Here is a 21,128-nt window from a genome sequence, read left to right on the forward strand (position 1 = left end):
CTCCTTTATGCTCTCAGTCGATAAGATTTTCTTTTTAGTCACATAGGAAACATTTCTCGAGTTCAAGGTATAAAAAGATTTTTATTGATAACCAAAAAACCCCCACAAATGTCACAATTTACACATAATCACTATGAATGAGCTGCATTACAACAGTTATATACCTACAGTATGTACATTATTGTCACTTAAAAAATACAAACATGTTCTATCCTGCGAAATGAATAAAAGGCTGTTTCATCATCTGTATCCGACAACAGATAAAAAGTAAGCAAAGAGGAACCAAAATAGTCACAATACAAATAAATATTTCATTAAACAACATATAACACGCTTGCTGATCTAATGTTACGCTTTTTTTTTTTTTTTTTTTTTTTTTAATTCTCACAGTGGCTTCCCCACATAAATCTGACAGAAAAAGTTATTTACTGGTTTGTAATCAGTGAATAATTAAATGAATCCACATTTAATGTACTTCCTGTGACTTGTTAGTTTTTGCAGTGCACACGCTGAACAGTTGCAGTTTTGCAGTCTTGAAAGCACCACAGATGAATCATGGGTCATGATGGATCTTCTCTTAAAGTCTTCATCAGTTTAAAATGATTGTTATCCTGTTTAATATATCAGCTAACTACGGGTATGTTTTTGGCGTCGACATACTGAAAGCTTTCCTCCTGAAGAGAAATGATTGATTTCACAGTCTCCGGTTTGCTAGATTTGGGTTGTTGTTGTGCGATGCAGCTGTGTGTGAGGCCTGCTCTTTCCCACCAGGTACGTGAGTCTGTGGCGGCTGACTCTTGCACTGCAGTCCCAGGTTTCCTGCTGTGCTGTTTGTCCCTTTCTGGGAGCAGAAGCCCTTCGGTTTGGGGATTCTTGTCGGTCCTGGACGTCGGAATGCTTCTAGAGGTATCTGCTGAGGGAACAATGACAGATTTCTCCATTATGACTTATAGCAACGACAATGAGGAAAGAAGTGAATACAGTAGATGACTGCATGAAAAAGAGGTGTGTTTGAAGGCTTTACTTCTTTTCTGGCTGAACTGTGCCCATGAGCTCAGCAAACACTGACTGTAATACTCATAATGACCACTAGAGGATATCACATCACATTTTATGGACACACTGCCAAACTTTTGCTGCATGACTGCAGTATTTTGTGCTTGTAGCTTAAAAATATAGTAACTTGCCATGAAATAGAGCAATTTTCAGTAAAGGAAAAGGTTTCTACTATTTTTAAAATGCATTAAACATCCTTTCAGCAATATCACAATATGTTTAATGATACATTTAGACAGTTTTGTGCAAACTTTAATACACATCAGTGCTTCTTCTGAAGAAAACTACAAGTATGGTGAAAGCTGTTAAGTCCAGCAGTTAATCAAATAAATGGTAACAGGTACAGTGGGGCAAAAAAGTATTTAGTCAGCCACCGATTGTGCAAGTTCCCCCACCTAAAATGATGACAGAGGTCAGTAATTTGCACCAGAGGTACACTTCAACTGTGAGAGACAGAATGTGAAAAAAAAAAAATCCATGAATCCACATGGTAGGATTTGTAAAGAATTTATTTGTAAATCAGGGTGGAAAATAAGTATTTGGTCAATAACAAAAATACAACTCAATACTTTGTAACATAACCTTTGTTGGCAATAACAGAGGTCAAACGTTTACTATAGGTCTTTACCAGGTTTGCACACACAGTAGCTGGTATTTTGGCCCATTCCTCCATGCAGATCTTCTCGAGAGCAGTGATGTTTTGGGGCTGTCGCCGAGCAACACGGACTTTCAACTCCCGCCACAGATTTTCTATGGGGTTGAGGTCTGGAGACTGGCTAGGCCACTCCAGGACTTTCAAATGCTTCTTACGGAGCCACTCCTTTGTTGCCCGGGCGGTGTGTTTTGGATCATTGTCATGTTGGAAGACCCAGCCTCGTTTCATCTTCAAAGTTCTCACTGATGGAAGGAGGTTTTGGCTCAAAATCTCACGATACATGGCCCCATTCATTCTGTCCTTAACACGGATCAGTCGTCCTGTCCCCTTGGCACAAAAACAGCCCCATAGCATGATGTTTCCACCCCCATGCTTCACAGTAGGTATGGTGTTCTTGGGATGCAACTCAGTATTCTTCTTCCTCCAAACACGACGAGTTGAGTTTTTACCAAAAAGTCCTACTTTGGTTTCATCTGACCACATGACATTCTCCCAATCCTCTGCTGTATCATCCATGTGCTCTCTGGCAAACTTCAGACGGGCCTGGACATGCACTGGCTTCAGCAGCGGAACACGTCTGGCACTGCGGGATTTGATTCCCTGCCGTTGTAGTGTGTTACTGATGGTGACCTTTGTTACTTTGGTCCCAGCTCTCTGCAGGTTATTCACCAGGTCCCCCCGTGTGGTTCTGGGATCTTTGCTCACCGTTCTCATGATCATTTTGACCCCACGGGATGAGATCTTGCGTGGAGCCCCAGATCGAGGGAGATTATCAGTGGTCTTGTATGTCTTCCATTTTCTGATGATTGCTCCCACAGTTGATTTTTTCACACCAAGCTGCTTGCCTATTGTAGATTCACTCTTCCCAGTCTGGTGCAGGTCTACAATACTTTTCCTGGTGTCCTTCAAAAGCTCTTTGGTCTTGGCCATGGCGGCGTTTGGAGTCTGACTGTTTGAGGCTGTGGACAGGTGTCTTTTATACAGATGATGAGTTCAAACAGGTGCCATTCATACAGGTAACGAGTGGGGGACAGAAAAGCTTCTTACAGAAGACGTTACAGGTCTGTGAGAGCCAGAGATTTTCCTTGTTTGAGGTGACCAAATACTTATTTTCCACCCTAATTTACAAATAAATTCTTTACAAATCCTACCATGTGAATTCATGGATTTTTTTTTCACATTCTGTCTCTCACAGTTGAAGTGTACCTCTGGTGCAAATTACTGACCTCTGTCATCATTTTAAGTGGGGGAACTTGCACAATCGGTGGCTGACTAAATACTTTTTTGCCCCACTGTATTTTGAGAATGATTTGATGATTAAATGAAAAAAAAAACTTTGCTGCAAACTGCTAATGGCCCCGATATAGTTCCACTTCATCCTGGTAATGATACCAACAGTGTAACTTGTGCTTAGAAACCAGTGCTTTTATATCACAGTCCTCATACGAGGGCATCTCATGAGACACATCGCATTTCGCGTTTTCTTAAACAACTTACTGCTCCACTTACTGTGCAATCACTTTTAATGAGCATGTTTACATGCAGAGCAGCAGGGCAGCACACTGGGGTGCATCACTTTTGGATCGGTCCTTGCACAGTAGAAACTATGTCCTGTTTACAGTACAGTGATAAGGTGTTTCCACAGTTATGAGGAACCTCAGCCACAGATGGCATACTCTGTAAATGTATTTGTAGCATGTTTATTTAGCATTTGGCATTTCAAGAAACGGATACACTGATTTAGATAAACACTGCTGTCATCTAATGCACTTGTTTAAATGTGTAGTTTTTATGCTCAGTAGACTGGATAAGAAAGATGGATTAAGCCAGTGCTTTAAATCTGCATTGCTTCTAATGTCCAGCAGGGGCAGAGTCCTCTGGTGGCAGAAGGTCTGACTGTAGAGACAAGGAGACCCAACGCCTCACTTGGGTCACTTTAGTATGCATTTTCCACCTGAATTGCTAGTTTCAAGTCTTATTTGATGCTGCATGATGTTCTTTTTGTAAACACTCAGCTCAGGACAACATAAGAAGATCTCACCAATCATGGTGCGATCCTCTTATCCATTAAACAGTGACTGAATCCCTATGTGGTGATAGTCAGCAAGTGGTTATCTTCTTTAGAGTAATCAACAAACAAAAATGGCACACACAGTGCTGTGCAAGTCTCGAGCCAGCCCTCATTTCTTTGTATTTTGCCTCCAAGAAGCCAGACTTGGTTGTATGGCTCTCCAGGCTTTCTGAATGGGTTTCAAAGTCTTTCAAAGTTTTTCTTTCTGCTTTGTTTGTATTCATTTTAAGTCCAGTTCTATGGCGTTATTTTTGTGCCACTATTCTGAGCGCACGTAAAAAAAATTTGAGCGCAAGTAAAAAAAAAGTTTGCAGGTGCAAGTGTTGTATTTTGAGGAGAAATTTATTTTGAGCTGAATTTGAGTGAACAAAATTCATTCCTGCGTGCAAAAAATGTATTTCAGTGTTTGCTATTATCCACACACACACAATAGCAGCCCCTCTCGCTCAGTTTTCGCATTTGCGCTCGTTCGCAATGTGTTGCTTGCGCTTTCAACATTTCTGCCCGTGCGTGCTCAACTCTTTCTGTACACCGTTATATTTGTGCCACAAAACCAGCCAATCACAGACTTGGATGCAAAAAAATCTGATTGGCTGTTCTGGTCTCCAATCAGCTCAAAATGATGAAATGCAATATCCCAGAATCCATTTCATCCAAAACTCAAACGAGGCAGTGGCAGAGGAACACAGAGTGGCAAGGTTTGAAATATTACTCTTTCTGGGTCACAAAATAAACTTTTAAGATATTTTCATGCGAGAATGTTGCTGTGTAAACTTCTAATACCTGCTCGATTCATCAAGACATCACATATTTGCATAAGTGCTCTGACGTTTTTGGAGATGCCTGTTACCCACCAGCTGACCGCATAGCTGGACTGGCCATTGGGCATACGGGACATTTGCCAGGGGGGCTGATGGTGATTTTTCATTTTTATGTTTATTTGTTTTTGTAACGATTTAAACAATGAAAGGTGGTGGATTAGCCAATTGGTCATGATCAACTCTGGGCTGGACCAATTACAATACATCCGTATTGAGGGTAAAAGGAACGTGATTAGTCCCGGACTTCAGCTAGAATGAAAAAAAGACACAAAGCTGGAGTTATTCTGTCTTTACGTTGCACAGCTGCCTCTTCTCCCCTCATTCTCTCTCCCTCCCTCTCCTGTTGCTACTTCAGTCATGAAACTGATCAATGATCAGCTGATCGTCTCTCTTGTTTGTTTATCTCCTCCTTTGTGCCAGAAACAGGAAACCAGCGGATGTCGCGCTAAACAACAGCAGCATGTTTAAGCTGGATCAGCTGTTGTTAGAATTTATTTAATATTAATTTCTAGTATCAGCTGATGTTTGCTGGAGCCACAGCTGTAAAAGCTGCTGGTCATGATATCGGTTTGGAAACATGAAGGTGATACAAATCATACATATATACTGTACCAACAAGACAGTGTACATCACTGTGACAACAGCTTTATGGTTTTTCCTATAATACCTGGTGGTGTAGTCTGTGATTTTTTTGTCAGTCCAGCTTTATATATTATGTTTAACCCGAGTTCCCAAGCGGTCAGCTGGTGGGTAACAAGGCATCTCCGAAAACGTCAGAGCACTTATGCAAATATGTGATGTCTTGATGAATCGAGCAGGTATTAGAAGTTTACACAGCAACATTCTCGCATGAAAATATCTTAAAAGTTTATTTTGTGACCCAGAAAGAGTAATATTTCAAACCTTGCCACTCTGCGTTCCTCTGCCACTGCCTCGTTTGAGTTTTGGATGAAATGGATTCTGGGATATTGCATTTCGTCATTTCGAGCTGATTGGAGACCAGAACAGCCAATCAGATTTTTTGCATCCAAGTCTGTGATTGGCTGGTTTTGTGGCACAAATATAATGGTGTACAGAAAGAGTTGAGCACGCACGGGCAGAAATGTTGAAAGCGCGAGCAACACATTGTGAGTGAGCGCAAATGCGAAAACTGAGCGAGAGGGGCTGCTATTGTATGTGTGGGTGGATAATAGCAAACGCGGAAATACATTTTTTCCACGCAGCAATGTTTTGTTCACTCAAATTCAGCTTTTCTTTGCTCAAAAATAAATTTCTCCTCAAAATACAACACTTGCACCTGCAAACTTTTTTTTACGTGCGCTCAGAATAGTGGCACAAAAATAACGCCATACAGTTCTTGCACCCATTTTCAGACAAATGCTTTTTTTTTTTTTTTTGTTAAGCCACTTAAATGTTGATCTATGATCATGTTTGACAGACATAAAATACTATCTTCGCACCAACGAGTGGATTCCCAAAGAGCTATTAGCCAGGAAATAGTATCAGTGAAAGTGTCTATTAAGACGCCATTCTTAAGGAAGGGAAACACGGCAAAAAAGCTGGTGTATTAGCCTCCCCAGGGCCCGGACATCAACATTATCGAAGCAGTGTGGCATCGTGTTGACAGAGAACAGAACAAACATCCAATAAAGAGCTTTGGATGTCCTTCAAGAAGCCTGGAGAACTATTCCTGAAGACTACTTAAACAAATGACAAGAAAGCTGCCTAAGAGAGTTCAGACTGGGCTGAAGAATAAAGGGGGTTAAATAACGACAAATATTGACTTTCAGGCTTGTTAGAATTGTAAAAAGCTAATTTTTGCCTCATATACTGTATTTCCATGTGTACTGGCTCATTTAAATAAACCACTGCACGTATTTCCCATTTTCTTAGTAAAATATAAAGAAATGAGAGATGCTTCAGGACTTTTACACACGGCTGAGTTTAATCTTTTCACAGCTTTATTCTTCATTTTCCTCATTTTTCAAAAGCTGATTGGTACTGCAAAAAAATGTCTTTGTACTTTACATCAAACATCCCTAAAACAGAATTGATATTAGGAAAGCATTTTAAGATATCTCTAGCAAAAAAAAAGTTTCAAAAGCCCTTTTCAGTCCAGGCCTCTTAACTTTTTTTATCTGGAGTTCACTGGAGTCAGAAATAAAAACCGAAACCATCTCTTTGTATGAAAGTGTCATCGATCTGGTATCCTTTTCTCCAGCCCAGTGAAAGTTTTCAGTATTTCCACGAGTTTCATCACTTCACTGATATTATTCCCTGCCGAGCTCCAAACCTCTTGCTGTTGGGAGAAGCGCTCGTGAGGTTTAGAGAATTAAGAAATATTCAGTGAACTACAGCCTTAAATATTCATACGGGGGTATAAATTTCAGAATAAGTAGGGCCTCATGCTTCGGCGGAGCTAATGGTCCAGAAAATCTGACCCACGTCATGGGAGTGCTGTTGATTTTACATGGAGAGAGACCTTAATGTGCGGCTTTGTCCTCTCATATATCAGCGGTACAGCAGGAGTTCAGCTGAGTACTTCCTCCTCTGCCCCACACTCTGCACCGGCACAGCTGTTTCTGTGGCAACCAAACACGAGGTTTGTTTTGGTGCTTGCGTTGCGGTGGGAGAGAGGCTTGCTTTCACAATGTCTGCACTCTCACACTCACGAAGCCTTTTGTTTAGACAAAACCCCAGTACTGCTGTTTATTAAGGGTCAAGGTGGGCTAAAGCACAGAGATCTGCTCTCTTTGTTCGCGCCGTGGTAATCGTTCAATTTTCCTGTCCCTGGCTGATTGATATCAGTAGCTGATTGTTCAAAAGTCACATCAGGATGTCTGGCATTTTTGATGTTTTCTTTCACCCCTGAACAACTCTGCTCTTAATCAGCAGTATCATTGTGAGCTTAGTGTGATTACAGCTTCGCTCTCGCCCAGCAGAAGGGAGCATTGCTGCAGGCTTTTAAATGAAATAGCCTTCCAGTGTGTCACATGATACTCATTCTCCCAGTCTGGCTGGGATACCGTGCACAGATCTGTCTTCCTTGGCTGAACCAGATGAGTTTTATGAATCGAATAAGTTTAAAGTGAGTCAGGGGGTGATTAAGGTCGCAGACAGTAATCCCAGCTGCTGGATGCTTTTCTCAAGGAGAGGTCTAATGAATAGCATCTTGTTTAGCCCCTGCATCGTTTCATCACACCCAGGCGAGCTTTGGATCTGGTTTCCACAGCTGCGCTCCTTCTCACTCATTGGATTTAATGCTTGATTTAATCATCGCCTCGTTGCCACACCAGCTCGTCTGCCTTTGGGTCAGGTTCAACAGTTTTCCTGCAGCACTTGCCTCGCTCCATGAAAAATCAAAGTATGAGTTTGTAATTCATTAAAGTGTATTAGTTTTTAATGGTTATTGGTAAAATGTAAGACTTTGGGTAAAGAGGAAGGCTCAGGGATGGAAAGAAGAGCAATGAACTTTCTCAAATTTGTCTTTCTACCCCTTACAACACTTAATTTGTTGCCCTACTTGTTAACAAAGGTGTGAATCACCTAACAATTAAAGTGTGTGTGTTTGATTTTAAACAAGCCAATCGTATGATGTAATTCTAGTTTTAGGTTCATGCGTACATAAAATGCCACTGCGATGAGGAAAGCCCATCTGAGGCGTTCATTATCTTTTCCTTAAGACATGAAATGAATTACCTTTTCCTCTTGCATCCTTTCATTCTTGCCTTTCAATCAACCTCCCCTCCCCGACCATCCAGTTCTGACCTTTGGTACAGATTTAACGTGAAGTGAAACGCACGTACGAGGTAACATTTTCAGTCCATGTGGAAGAATGCATATACATAGAAAACATTTGCAGGCTATACAGATGACTCATCTCAAAGGACGTGATTCATGGGAGAAAAGAAAATAAACGTTTTGGTTTTCTACCCAGTCAAAGGCACGCTCGGTAAAAAGAACTTTCAACGAATACGTTTGTGTTCCTGTGACCCAAACACAGTATCAGGTTTTGTGAAGGGGTTTTGTGATGTTTACAGTATGTTTCCTGGAGTGCATTATTCAGTTGCTATGCTCATAACATTGGGAAATAAAGGCATTTTTTTTCCCTCTATTTCCACCACTTTAAAAGTTTTAGGATTTTCTTTGTCACGCCGCATGTTTGATGAACATAGTTCACTTTTAGTGCAGTGCCCTCTGGTCCCAGTGCTTAGAGGTGGGTGCGTCTTCCTCTCAAAGTAGTGAGCAGCAGTGCTGTCTTCACCTCCTACAGTTCACACCCAACTTCATACAACACCGCTGCATACAGGTAGGCACAACAAAGGGCCTCCACTCAGGAGCAGCTACAGTAGTTTTTGTTCACTGAACATTTTTGGGCCAGATTCATGAAAACACTGAACCAGTGCAAACTGGGTTTTAGGTAAAAAAAAAAAACAAGTGATGTGTTGGTATTTCCAACAAGAGCACCATGAGAAGGTATGAGGTGTAAACTCACAGATTTTTGTGACAGACAAAGTATAAGGAGGAGAATATTTAAATTGGACTGTGATCCGTAATTTACCGCTAATTGTGCCGATATTGAATACTAACAAAAAGGATGTCTTTTATTTTTTATTCAATTTTTTTGTGCTTCATATTGAAATTAAATACCTGCGCCTGTATTTTGAACACAGCACAACTTTTATAAAACTAAAACTAAAGACACTTTGCACTAACAATCTAGTTACCCCGTTTAGTTAATCTGGCTCTTTATAAGTAATTTTGTTCAACGATGTTGAAGTATTTAACAATTATCCTAAACGTTAACCTGGTCAATGGCATGTTAGCATTACCCATTTAACTATTAGCAGTTGCCTAATAGCCACATTAGCTGTGAGGATCAGAGAGTAGCGGCTAGCAGTTAGAGCTATATTTTCAGTCCTGCCCATTTGTAACATATATAGGCAGATGTTAACTTAGTAAGATAATGCTATTGTTTGTGTCTAAAAACTGTTGTTTCTCTTACAGTCCCAGATTAAGTCTGAGAAAAGTTTACCTCCTGGTATGGGCAGCCATACCAACTTCTAAGCACAGGACTACCTCAGATAACCTAGACATACTGTGGTCTTTTTTTTAATTTATTTTTTTGTTTGTTTTTCTTTACTACTTAAGAGAATATTAAAATAGTTTTAATATGTATAAGTTATGATTATATTACTATATCTATGTCGGACAACTTAGACTGTTATTATGTAAAGTTTTTGTATTGTTGTAATCTTTAAAAAAAAAAAAAACATTGCTCGTCATAGTTTACCCTAAATTTGCAGTAGATAATTTTCCAGATTTCTTTTTTTAGATTTTTTTCAGAATTGTACTTTACATCTTCTTTCAACTGCTCCCTGTAAGGACTGCCACAAGGGTCTTCTGTCTCCTTCTCATTCTGCCCTTTTCCATCATCTTCTCTTTACTCTGACCCTCATGTGAGATTGAAATGTTCCCAACCTTTTTCAAGCCAGCATCACATCATCATCTATTGAGATCTATTCATTTAAATCGAGTTTAAACGTATCTTGTTTTCACATTTAATTATATAAAAATGTATGTTGTTAAAATAAGTTTTCAGCCAGTTGAACTATCATTGTTTAGGCCAGTTTCATCTGAGTGTCAGCTATGTTTACCGTTAGCCACTGCTTTCATCTGACCATTTAGGAGTTATAGTTAGCTTATTAGTAACAATAAGCCATTACTTTAGGCTACAGCTCCAATTAGATGCAGAGTATTGATCTTTATATGTGAAGTATTTGTTCACATTTATGTCCCTTTTATATTCATCTATAATTAAAACTATATATAAAGTTTTGTGTTGTGTTTTTTCAGAGAAAAAGAAAAGTCATGACTCCCTACATTTTTTTTCTCAGTGGACCTAATCCTCATCTGTATATGATGTATTTATTGCTTTTGGGTTTCTGTTTGTACTGTTTATCCTTTACGGTCATATGAGTTTTAATGCTTCTATTCATACCTATTCAGGTGCATTCAGTCTTCCCACGTAATCCATTGTCTCTGCACATACACCCGCAGGCTTTCTTGTGCTGTTGACCCTGGTTTGAAATCACTGATGTAATCCAGCAGGTACCCTTTGCAGTGCTGCATACACGATTGATGCTAAAAGTTTTCATGGTTCAGTGAATATGTAAGATTGTTTCAGTTATGTTTGAAAAACCACTGCTGAAGAACAACTGCGGCTGTTGCATTTTTAAAAGTACAAGACTCACCTTCCACAGCAGCTTTACGGTGTGCTGCACTAAGGTTTAAAGGTTTTAAGCAGAGTTTCCATTATGTCATTTAAGAGAACTCCCAAGTTCACACAACTGTGGTTTTCTTTCTCAGTTACTGGGTTTCTGTGTCCCGAAGAAGAAACTATGACATCAGCTTATGATTTTAACTCAACCATGTGAGAATCCCTGAGGGGTTTTTGACTTTGCGTTTGTGTCATCTGGTCAAACATAAGCACTGTGTTTTTTATTCTGAAAAATCTTCCACTTGAGTCTAACGGAAAGTGATCTGCAGACATTTTGACTTTGACTCACTGGATTCAAGTCTTTAAGTGTTAAAACGTTACAGTGCATGCAGCACAAATCAAATCAAAGAGCTGATTTTAATCTATTGGCATATTCCCACATTATATGTATTTTTAAAAAGAAAAAATTCAAAACATGCTGGATTTAGTGAATAAATGAAATCGGCAAGCATGGATGACAAACTAAAACATACTTCTTTTTGCACACTTTAATTCTCAGGAAAGCAAACAACTTAATAATAATGCAGTATGTGGAGTATGAAGTATAAAAATTGGTATGATACATCAGTGTGAATAGTCTGACTACATGGCAAATGTGCCACTGAGTACAATACAGTAAGTGCACTTAAGTTAAAACCTTGTGTTATGTCAGATTAATTCAAGTTCTAGTGCTTTATTTTTTTCATGCAGGCACACAGTTGTTTGAACTTTATCACACAGAACCAAGCAAACCAACAAAAATGAAAAGTAAAACATTCAACTGTTTAAGCTCAAAAATGAAGCAAATCAGACGTTTTTTAGGGTATAGAGTTGGGGTATAAGAGGTATCTTATGGGCAGGATGGGATGGAAGGTTTTGGGGGTTATCAGGTCAGTCGTAGGCATTACTTACTGTAATTTGTGATGGCCTTTGGATTGGGGTGGAGGTGGGCTTAATCATGATGCTACTTGTGATTTTGCTGTTGGCTTTGACAGTAGGAGAACTGCAGTTTGCAAGCACCTGAGTCCTTTGTTCCGGAAGTCCAGGCGTGTGGCATGGACTCTGCGTTTGGGACGAAGTGCTGATGCCCTGAATGAATGGGCTCCCTAAGTGAATGTGGATTTTGTTGTCCTCTGTGGTGATGACGTTGGGCCCCAAGCTGGGGGACCTCTGGACCTGCCAGCTGTTCTGCCTTTCGGGGGTCACGCGGAAGACGGCGTGTCCTCCAACAACCTCGACTGGCTCCGTGGATAAGGAGCGGTCGGGGGTGCCTGTCATCACTGATACTATTTGTATTGGTGACATGGCTCTGTCTGGGGTTACAGAGCCACAGGAGTCTGGGGTCATCGCTCTGGAGTATGTAGCCATAGTAAAAGGTGACAGGGCCCTATCTGGTGAACATGGCTCATCAGACACAGAGGAGCTCTTAGATTTTGCTGTTGGGGAAATGGATTTTGCATTAGGGGATATAGATGCATTCTGGATGATGGTAATTCTTTGTTTGGGTGGACCCCCGCTTGTGGGTATGACAGCAGTGCTGGTGAATGACTGGGTGTTTTCTGTGGTTGGACTGGTGATCTCTAGCGTTGCAGTGTTGTGTCCGTGGTCAGGTGTCACTTTAATATGCAGAGGTTGCCCAGGACTGTGGGTCAGCACGACGTCTCCAGGCTGAACATGGCTGCCATTCTGCCGCGGGTGCATTTTTCCATTGACCTGATGAGGAGCGTCTTTGTTCTTAAGGAGTGGGCCTCGTGCTCTTTTCAGGTTGTTGTTAAGATTATTTACATTATTGATAATCGAGGGGCTACATTTGGTGAGCTGCAGCTCATTGCTGTAATTAGCATTTTCTTCTGGTTCGTTCTCGTCGTACAGCTTGCCATTCACCACTGCACGTTCCAGCGGTGGCATACCCTTGCAGTTGGGAGACATGAAATCAAGTGGGTCTGTCTGAACCTCCTTAGTGGAAACATGCAGGTCTGAAAAGCGCCTGCCGTTCATTCCTGGGCGAAGGCTTTTGCTGAACCGTCGGTATCTTTCCAGCTCTCGAGTGAGCGTCTCCATTTCTCTGGCCAGTTCTTTGTTTCTGACTTCCTGCTGGGTCAGTTTTCTCTGCAGTGTCGAGTGGTCAGTTTTCATGCGGCAAATGGACTCTTCTGTTCCCATGTATTCATGAATCTTCTCTTTCAGAGCTGCCACCTCTCTGGTCAAATGGCTGGACTTGGCCTCCTCTTCCTTAAGGCGTTTGTAAAGGACGTGCTCTTGGTTGCACTCTTTCTTTTCAACCAGCTGGTACTTTGAAAGCTCTTTTCTAGATACTTCCAGCTCTTCCATCAAGGCTTTAGCTTTTTCTTGCTCGTTGTTAAATCTTTTCTCCAGCGATTCAAACGCCTCTGTTTTTAATGATTCGCCTTCCACCACTTTCATGTCTTTTAACTTGCGTCGGAGGCGTTCGACTTCCTGGGTCAAATCTTTTACTTTGTTGTCTTCTTGCTGGAAGCGGTTAGCAATTGGCGTTTTGATATTCTCCTCTTTAGCCTTGTTTCTCAGGTATTCTCTCTCTATTGTCTCAAGTGATTGCAATCTTTTCTTCATCAAGCTTATTTTAGACTCCAAATCGTTACTCTTCTCCTCCTCAGCTCTTAACCTGGCCTTCAAGTCATCCTTTTCCTTTGTAACACTGCAGATTTTCTCCTCAAGCTCAGCCTTTGATCTCAGTGCTTTCTTGCTTTCGTCAATAAGCTTCTCTGTAACTGATGTAACTCTGTCCTGTTCAGCCTGCAGTTTGCCTGTGCTGTTCTGGACTTTGTTCTCCATTTGCTTCAGCTTCTCTGCCATTGCCTTTCTCTCATCCACCAGCATCACTGTGAGAGTCTTTAGCTTGGTGAGATCTTCCTTCAGAGTCAGCTCTGTCTTTCCCAGCTGGCTTTCAGCAGCCTCCAGTTCTTTGACTCTGACTTTGAGGACTTCCAACTCACTGGTCAGAACCTTTGACACCAACCTCTCTTTCTCCAAGTTGCTTTTCAGTGAGCTGCATTCTTGTTTGCTCTTACTGAATGCATCCTCTAGTTTCTCCAAGTCCATGATTCTCTGATTCAGTTTGTCCACTTCAGCTTTCAGGCACCGGTTTTGGCTGGCCTCTTTCTCCAGTTTTTTGTTGAGGTCCCTGCATTGGTCCTCCATTCTGATCAGCTCTTCATCCTTTCCCTCCATTTCAAGTACCCGTTTTCGTAACTCTTCAAGCTCTGACATGAGGCCAGAGTTTCCACACTCACCGCGGCTAATTTTGTCTCTCAGCTCTTGCAGTTCCTCTTCAGCCCTGCGCAGGGTTTTATTGGTCTCCTCCAGCTCATCAAGCTGCCTGCTGAGAGCTGAAAGCTTCTGACGCAGCTGCCTGTTTTGGGCATCCTCGCTGGTTAATTTGGCAGTCATGGCTTCCTGTTCCTGATGGTATCGACTGGCTTGGTCACGCAGCTCAGCCTCCAAGCGACAGACCTTTTGCTCCTCTTCCTGCAGACGAGCATTAGCTGAGCTCAGCTCTTCCTGGGCTTGTGAAGAACTGGCACTCAGTTCTTGAACTTTAGCTGTCTGTTGATTCAGCTGCTCGGTAAGACGCTGCTGTTCATCCACAACCATCAATGCAAACGATTTGAGTTTTGTCAGCTCCTCCTTGAGGCTTGCCACCTTTTTGTTGTTTTCTTCGTCTTTGCGTTCTTGGTAGGCCTTTTCCTGATCAATTAACAGCTTTAACCTGTAATAAAAGGAAAGAAAAAAGGAACATGATTTTTAGGAATTTGATTAGTTAGCTTTTTTCCTGACAAAAGTACGTTATTTAATTAAAAAGCACAAAATATAGAAAATGTAAAAATAGGCGTTAATTAATTTTTCAAACCGTATATAGGTTGATATTTCCTTTTAATATTTACCTTTGTATTTTGTTATCTTTTGATAATTTCTCAATTATTATTTATTTATTTTTTGGCAGCTTAAGTCTTCCATAGAGGGTAAAAATAGAGCATCCTAAACCTAAATATCTAAAATGCTAATCCTGTTTATCCACTAATATTATATAAGAAAACCCCTAAAGGAACTCTACACCCTCACTGTTGTTATCCATACAGTCCAGCTCTCCAAGCTCTGACACATCATAAACACTGTTATTTTCCCAGCATTTCAAAGGAGGAATAAAGTTCTTATGTCATGGAAAGTTTAACACATAATAAAAAAAGCATCACTTTATGTTCTGAAATACCTTTGGTTCATTTTTGTTCCCTCAGTGCCAGCTAATTCTCATATGCTTTGGAAACCTGAGTTCCTGCTCTAAATAGTGGGTCTTAAGTTTAACAATCAGTGAATTTCCAAAGGTTTCCACAGTGGGTGAGGTGGTAGCATAAGACCTACGTCCCCTGTCAGAAAAGAGACACACAGCCAAATGCTGACCTCTGAAAGTGATCATCTGACTGGACAACATGACATATTGCAAGCACAATAAAATATGTCTGTGACCCAATTATAATCTAAATCTGAGGCCTGATTGTTAGCTCATAGAAGGAAATAACTGCATCATTGCACAAGAGCAAATCAGGAAATCAGGATTCAAGCAAAAATGAGAAACACTTTAGAATGTAAACTTTTTAAATGTCTGTCACAGCTGACAAACTGACAAAAATAAAATAAAATCAGAAGCAGTCTGTTTAAGAAAAATAACAAGACCCGACAGGGTAGCATATGTAATATTTATATTTCCACAACTAATGAAATCCCATATTTTTATACTATAGAATATGTTTGCCATGTGATGCAGCTGTAGTCCCTTAAGTACAGTGTGCAGCCCGGGTCAAGGCGTCTGGCACATGCATGCATCACCAAAGTGCCTACAGCCCCTGGAGAAAATATGTTATGACTGCTGTGTGTGCGTCTGCCAGGCGTTTCCACACAGATGGCCCACTGGCATGGAACAATCCTTTAATTAAGGGGTTCCTCTACTACCAACCCTCCTCCCCCTCACTAAACCCACCACCACCTACCCACCCTGCTTTTTTTTTCTTATACTTTTAAAGGAATTCCCCCTGCTTCCAAAAGCAATTACAGCTCCGCAGAGTTTATTCAGAAGACCCCCCCCCCCCCCCCCCCCCCCCCCACACACACACACACACACACACACGCACACACACAAATTCCACATGTACACTTGGGTTGTGGGCCATGATGTAAGTGTGGTACAGTAGGGTGGGTCACTTCTACAGCAGTATGTCATTTCTTTCTTCAGTAGCTGCTAAAGGGCAGTTGGATTTAGGGGGACACATGTAACTAGATCGTATCGATACTGAAGCGCCAGGGTTGATACTTTATATAAATATAACTCTAACATGCACTGTGAAAATTGTCTGAACCTTTCTGTTTCTCATGTTTTATTTGCTTATAGCACATTTAAACAACAGAAGGTGACCCAAAGCGCTTCAGAGACAGGCACAAGGTGCCAAAAACACCCAGTTTCAAATGCATGAAAAGCTTAAAAGTGTGTTTTCTTGTGCAAACTAATTATTGTAGAAAGTAAAAGTCACAGTGATTTATTGATCATTAACATATGTTAATCATTTGGAAACTGATGAAGATTCATCTCATAAATCATGACACCCTGCTCTATCGGTATCGGTATTGGTATCAGCGATACTCACCCTGTATTTGGTATCCGAGCGATACCAAAATTTATAGTATCACACAACACAAGATTGCATCATCCTTTATAGTTTAGCTTTTCATGGTAAACTCAAAGTATATTTACTCAGCTATTATACTTTAGTACCATTTTTTTGGAAAGGTATATTACTTTAAACTTCAGTCAATTACATTTAAACAACTACAAAAGCTCTATTCACTTTTACTACTTATATTCCAGTTTAACTTAAAACAGAGACAATCTACACATTTTGATCTATTCTGGTGAAATTACATGAAAAAGTTGAAGTTATATGGAGGTATATATTAATACACACTTACACGTATGTCAGTTTTAAAAAAATGATTTATGTCTTGAATAAACTACTTTGATTTTTGCATATAGAGGATTGATATGGCTGCTATGCTGGGGTTATTAGGTGACATGGTGTTCAACAGTGTATTAAACAAATCTCCAATCATGCTTTTTCATTTCAAGGAATCTGATAGCCCCAAGGACTTGCACTTTTCTGTCTGGGTTTTATCAACATAGCTTGCTCTTGTTTTTAATCCTGTCTCCTACACATGTTGATTGCAAATCATGCCCAGGACTACAAAGTGCTTGCCAGTGGTGTCATCAAAATACTTATCGCCTCATCAGGAGCCATGCATGTGCTGAAAGGTTGCTTTTTCTTTGATTAGATTATGCGTGTGAAAAGCTGCAAAGCAAAACTCCTCTACAGCAGGCAGACATGTCCTTTTCAAACCAGTTTGTAATCACTATTTATTTAATCTCTTATCTCTGTCCCCACTGTTTTCCTAGTGATGTCATCGGCGAAAATAGAAAGATCAACATACTTTGTTCCCTAGTATTACTGGAAACTCTGTCACTCTGGCTTAAAAAAAAAAAACATGTTAAAAAAAAGTCCTGAAATGGATATTAATCCAAATTACTGCATGCAAGAGAACTTTGCATCACTAAAGACAAATTCTACCTCCTTTGTAGGACTATATTACTCTGTGCCTGATGTACTCTGTGGTACAGAAAAAAATCTTTAAATCAGATAATTTGTTCCCGGACTTCTTCTCATCAGGGACACACAGAGAGATGAATGTAATTGGCCAACAGAGCAACATCTGAGACCATTTTGGGTTGTTAGATATAATTTAGAGCACACTGCATGTTGCATGGATGCGGCAAAAACAGACATAGTGACACTTGGTGAAAAAAAATACGATGGACTTATCTATCGTGATGTCACCCATTGTTCCACACCTTGAGCTGTCAACGTTACCATATTAGCCAAAGCTGTTTTTCAAGCCAGACGTTAGCTTTTATTGATAAAAGGGTGGATGGCTAAGTTAGCAGCTAATACTAGCTAGCTTGGTTAGCAAGCTGCATTCACAAAGTGCAACACAACAGACCCATATCAGCTAATTAGTGTAATTAGTGTAGTTAGAAATAATAGAGTAGTAGAATTTCCCTCAGCACATCTGAAGGACAAACTTTTTGGATGGCCTATACCATAATAATCTAATATTAGTCAGATAATTTATTAAAATGCAACATACATACAGTGAAGGGGTCCAGTTTAATGACTCAAAGTAGTGGATGAGGCTTAGCAGACTCCGATCAGCTTCAACTACCTGTGTCAGGGAAGCTCAATTGTCCAGCTGGATAAGTTATTAAAAAAATTATCCCACTTAGAGTTGTTATGAGAGGGGGAAACTATCCATAGAGGCCAAAACCTTTTTTCTTTTTCCTCTTTTTTTGGTCAAAGTTGAAAACATGTTTTCTAATGCTTTGGTCTTCCATTTTAAAATGGGAGCCTTCCACGATTGACTCCTTTCTGGAGCCAACCTCAGGTGGCACCTAAAGGAAGTACAATCAAACTTTTAAATGATGGTTAGTAGCTCAACCTACCTGCTGTCACCATCTAATTTACTATGTGTGTTGCATTTTCAGGGCCACATTTTGAACCCCATCACGCTACATTTTCAGCATTGCAAGAGTGTAGCTCCTTTACGCAGAGATCTGTGATTCTTGAAAAAAGAACAGTTTAACAGCTATCACTATTACCACTCATGGAGCAGCATGTGCAAACTTTGCATCAGGTACTAATCTCATTCAGAGCGGTTTCCCCAGGAAGACAGATGCATAGTCACCACTGTCAGTCGTTAAATGTCATGGAAAAACAAGTCGTGCTGAGTGATTTAGTGTGTTAGGGTCCTTGAGTGGATATCTTAATGTTATATTATATTTTCCTTTTCTCTCAAATGTACGATAACATGAATGCACTCAAAGAAAAGGAAACATCCAGTCGGGAACTCTCAGCCAAGTCCATATGGGAGACACACTAGCACACATTACAGCTTTGCCGAGGGCTTCCCTCTGTTTTTATGCTGGAAACTGTGGCTCACCCGCTGTGTGTAAAGTGCCGCTGCGCCTCCTCTGCGGGTTGCTGTGCCATTTCCTCACCGCAAGCGATTAGGTCATGTATGTATAGACTAATATATCCTGTGCACATACATGAACATCTCCTCCTTCTTTAACAGATGCTGGTGTGACAACAGTTCAAAGGGAGGACACTGATTGATGAGGTCCACGGACTGTATTTAAAATCCGCACAGGCCAAGTGATATGCCCCCAGAGTGCAATCAAAACGCGTGATATATGTTGTTCGGGTATTTATTAACTTCCTGCTAGTGGTATTATGATTAATAACATGGTGTGAACCAAACAGAGACCTGGATGTGACTCTCCTGAAACATTCGGGTCTTAAGCACCAAAACTGTTTTACTTACTTTAAACACAGCTGCTGTTTTATACAATGCAGTTAATGGCATTACTCTTAATTGGTGTGACTTGAATTAATATAATATACTTATTACTATCATCACAGAACTATGCCATCTGCTATTGCACACGCACTCAGTCGCACACAGTCATTTTTCTTGTCGTTACACATGGGACCCAAATATTTGTGTGTAATTCAATTAGGCGTACATTGTGTACTAATTTCTGCTTATTATTTGACTTACATAGCACGCAACGAGGAACATTTAGGACCTTACCTTAGATTTCCCTAATTTTACAGTCTACATATTTTAGTTGTCATATTAAGTGCTCCTTTCCGATCATTTCTATTAAATTCATTCAACTTTTATAAGAATTTCTCAGCAAATATGCAAAAAGATACTTGGGAATTAAAACCCCCACAATGGTGTCTAATTAAGTAGAATCTAATGTCTTAATTTTCCTATGCAGCTGTTTTAAAGAAGACACATTTCAGATGTAACTTACAGTAACTATACAAAATATAATTTAAAAGAACAACCAGAATGACAAGATGCAAGTCTGAAAATCTGTGTGCGTTCAGGCTCATCAAGGGAGCAGCTCTTTTAAAGTTTTGAAAGTTCTTCTCCTCAAAGGCAATGTTTTGTGTGCCTACCTGTGCCAGCGGCTCTCTCTCCCAGCTTTACTGCCACAAGCTCATGATCAACTTGCCGTACAACACCCGGGCTCTCGGCTCTCCCGCTCTCTCTCTGATTCTCAGACTCTTAGTAGCAGTAATGTGGGCATTCCTGCAGTCAGACCAAACAATAAGGGATGTGCTCCCTGCCTATGGACCATTACATCATCAACATGTCCTTATATGGAGCTTTGCATTGCAGAGGCTCACAAGAAGGGGGTGTGCTTGCTCGCATGTGTAACTGCGCTTGAGCAAGCCTGCTGGAGTAACTGTTTAACTAAAGGTTGTGGCACAAAAAAAATAAGAAGGGAAAAGGTATGCCTTGTCGTATGTAATGTGTGAAATATCTGCACGGTCTGTCAGTGCTCTAGAGGCCGAACAGTAAGCGAGGACAGATGAAGAGTTCGAGTTACAGTATGTCCTTATGGGCCTTGTCAGCTTAACTAATTTTTTCAGCCAAGGGAGAAGAGGGGAAAAAATAATCAGCTTGCAAAGTTAACAAGAGATTCTTGGATGCGGATTTGTAACTGAGACCAGTGCTGGAGAACATGACAAGACTTGTAACGCATACTGTATCTTTGTGAAATGTATACACAGCCCACTCCTAAGAGATCCCCTGGCATTTAGTCTCTCAAAAGGTTTGTTAGTGATGCTGATTAAGCTCAGGGAGTGTTTCCCTTATAGCCACCTAGTAGCAGAACCTGTTTAGTGTCATGGAGCGGTGAGCACAGTTAGTATGCTGTATTATGGAAATTCGAGTTAAAACCTATTTAGTTTCAAGCATATTAGAGTGATGAAAAAACATAAAATGTAGTTTCTTCTCCCTAGGCAGTGTTTTTGTCCACATAATGGCAGATTTAGTTACCAAGTACTGACCTGTTCTTTCACCAAACATGGCCCATTATGTCAGCCAGGTCTTCTTTTTTTTAAACTTTTAAGCACTATTTACTTTTTTCCATAAATGTCAGATGTAAAAGTAGTAGAGAGCTCATTTTTACTACCTCATTTAGTACAGTTAGGAAATGACTGGAGTAACGATGATTTCTCCGCACATGCTCAGTGGGATTCTGTGAATTCTGTTGAAAAGGAAAAGGATCGTTTGAACCTAATTTTGAAAGGGGGGGGGGGGGTGACTGCA

The 21,128-nt window shown here is 40.5% G+C and overlaps 1 protein-coding gene across 2 annotated transcripts in view; it reads right to left on the reverse strand.

Annotated features, from left to right (window-relative positions):
- Nucleotides 1-11,356: 11,356 nt before the first annotated feature.
- filip1l (filamin A interacting protein 1-like) overlaps nucleotides 11,357-21,128 on the reverse strand; it is a 105,883-nt gene continuing 96,111 nt past the window's right edge. The window contains exons 1-2 of one of the 2 annotated variants that reach the window (XM_012924696.4): nucleotides 19,970-20,134; nucleotides 11,357-14,610 (exon numbers count right to left, since the gene is read on the reverse strand). In XM_012924696.4, the coding sequence (XP_012780150.3) occupies nucleotides 11,754-14,495 (2,742 nt within the window). In that variant the 5' untranslated portion in view covers nucleotides 14,496-14,610; nucleotides 19,970-20,134 and the 3' untranslated portion in view covers nucleotides 11,357-11,753. Of the gene's footprint in view, nucleotides 14,611-19,969; nucleotides 20,135-21,128 lie in introns of those variants that run through there. The other variant, XM_004571239.5, reaches the window with a different exon arrangement.

The sequence above is a fragment of the Maylandia zebra genome, linkage group LG23 (assembly GCF_041146795.1).
Source record: "Maylandia zebra isolate NMK-2024a linkage group LG23, Mzebra_GT3a, whole genome shotgun sequence".
In the NCBI taxonomy this organism is placed as follows: Eukaryota; Metazoa; Chordata; class Actinopteri; order Cichliformes; family Cichlidae; genus Maylandia; species Maylandia zebra.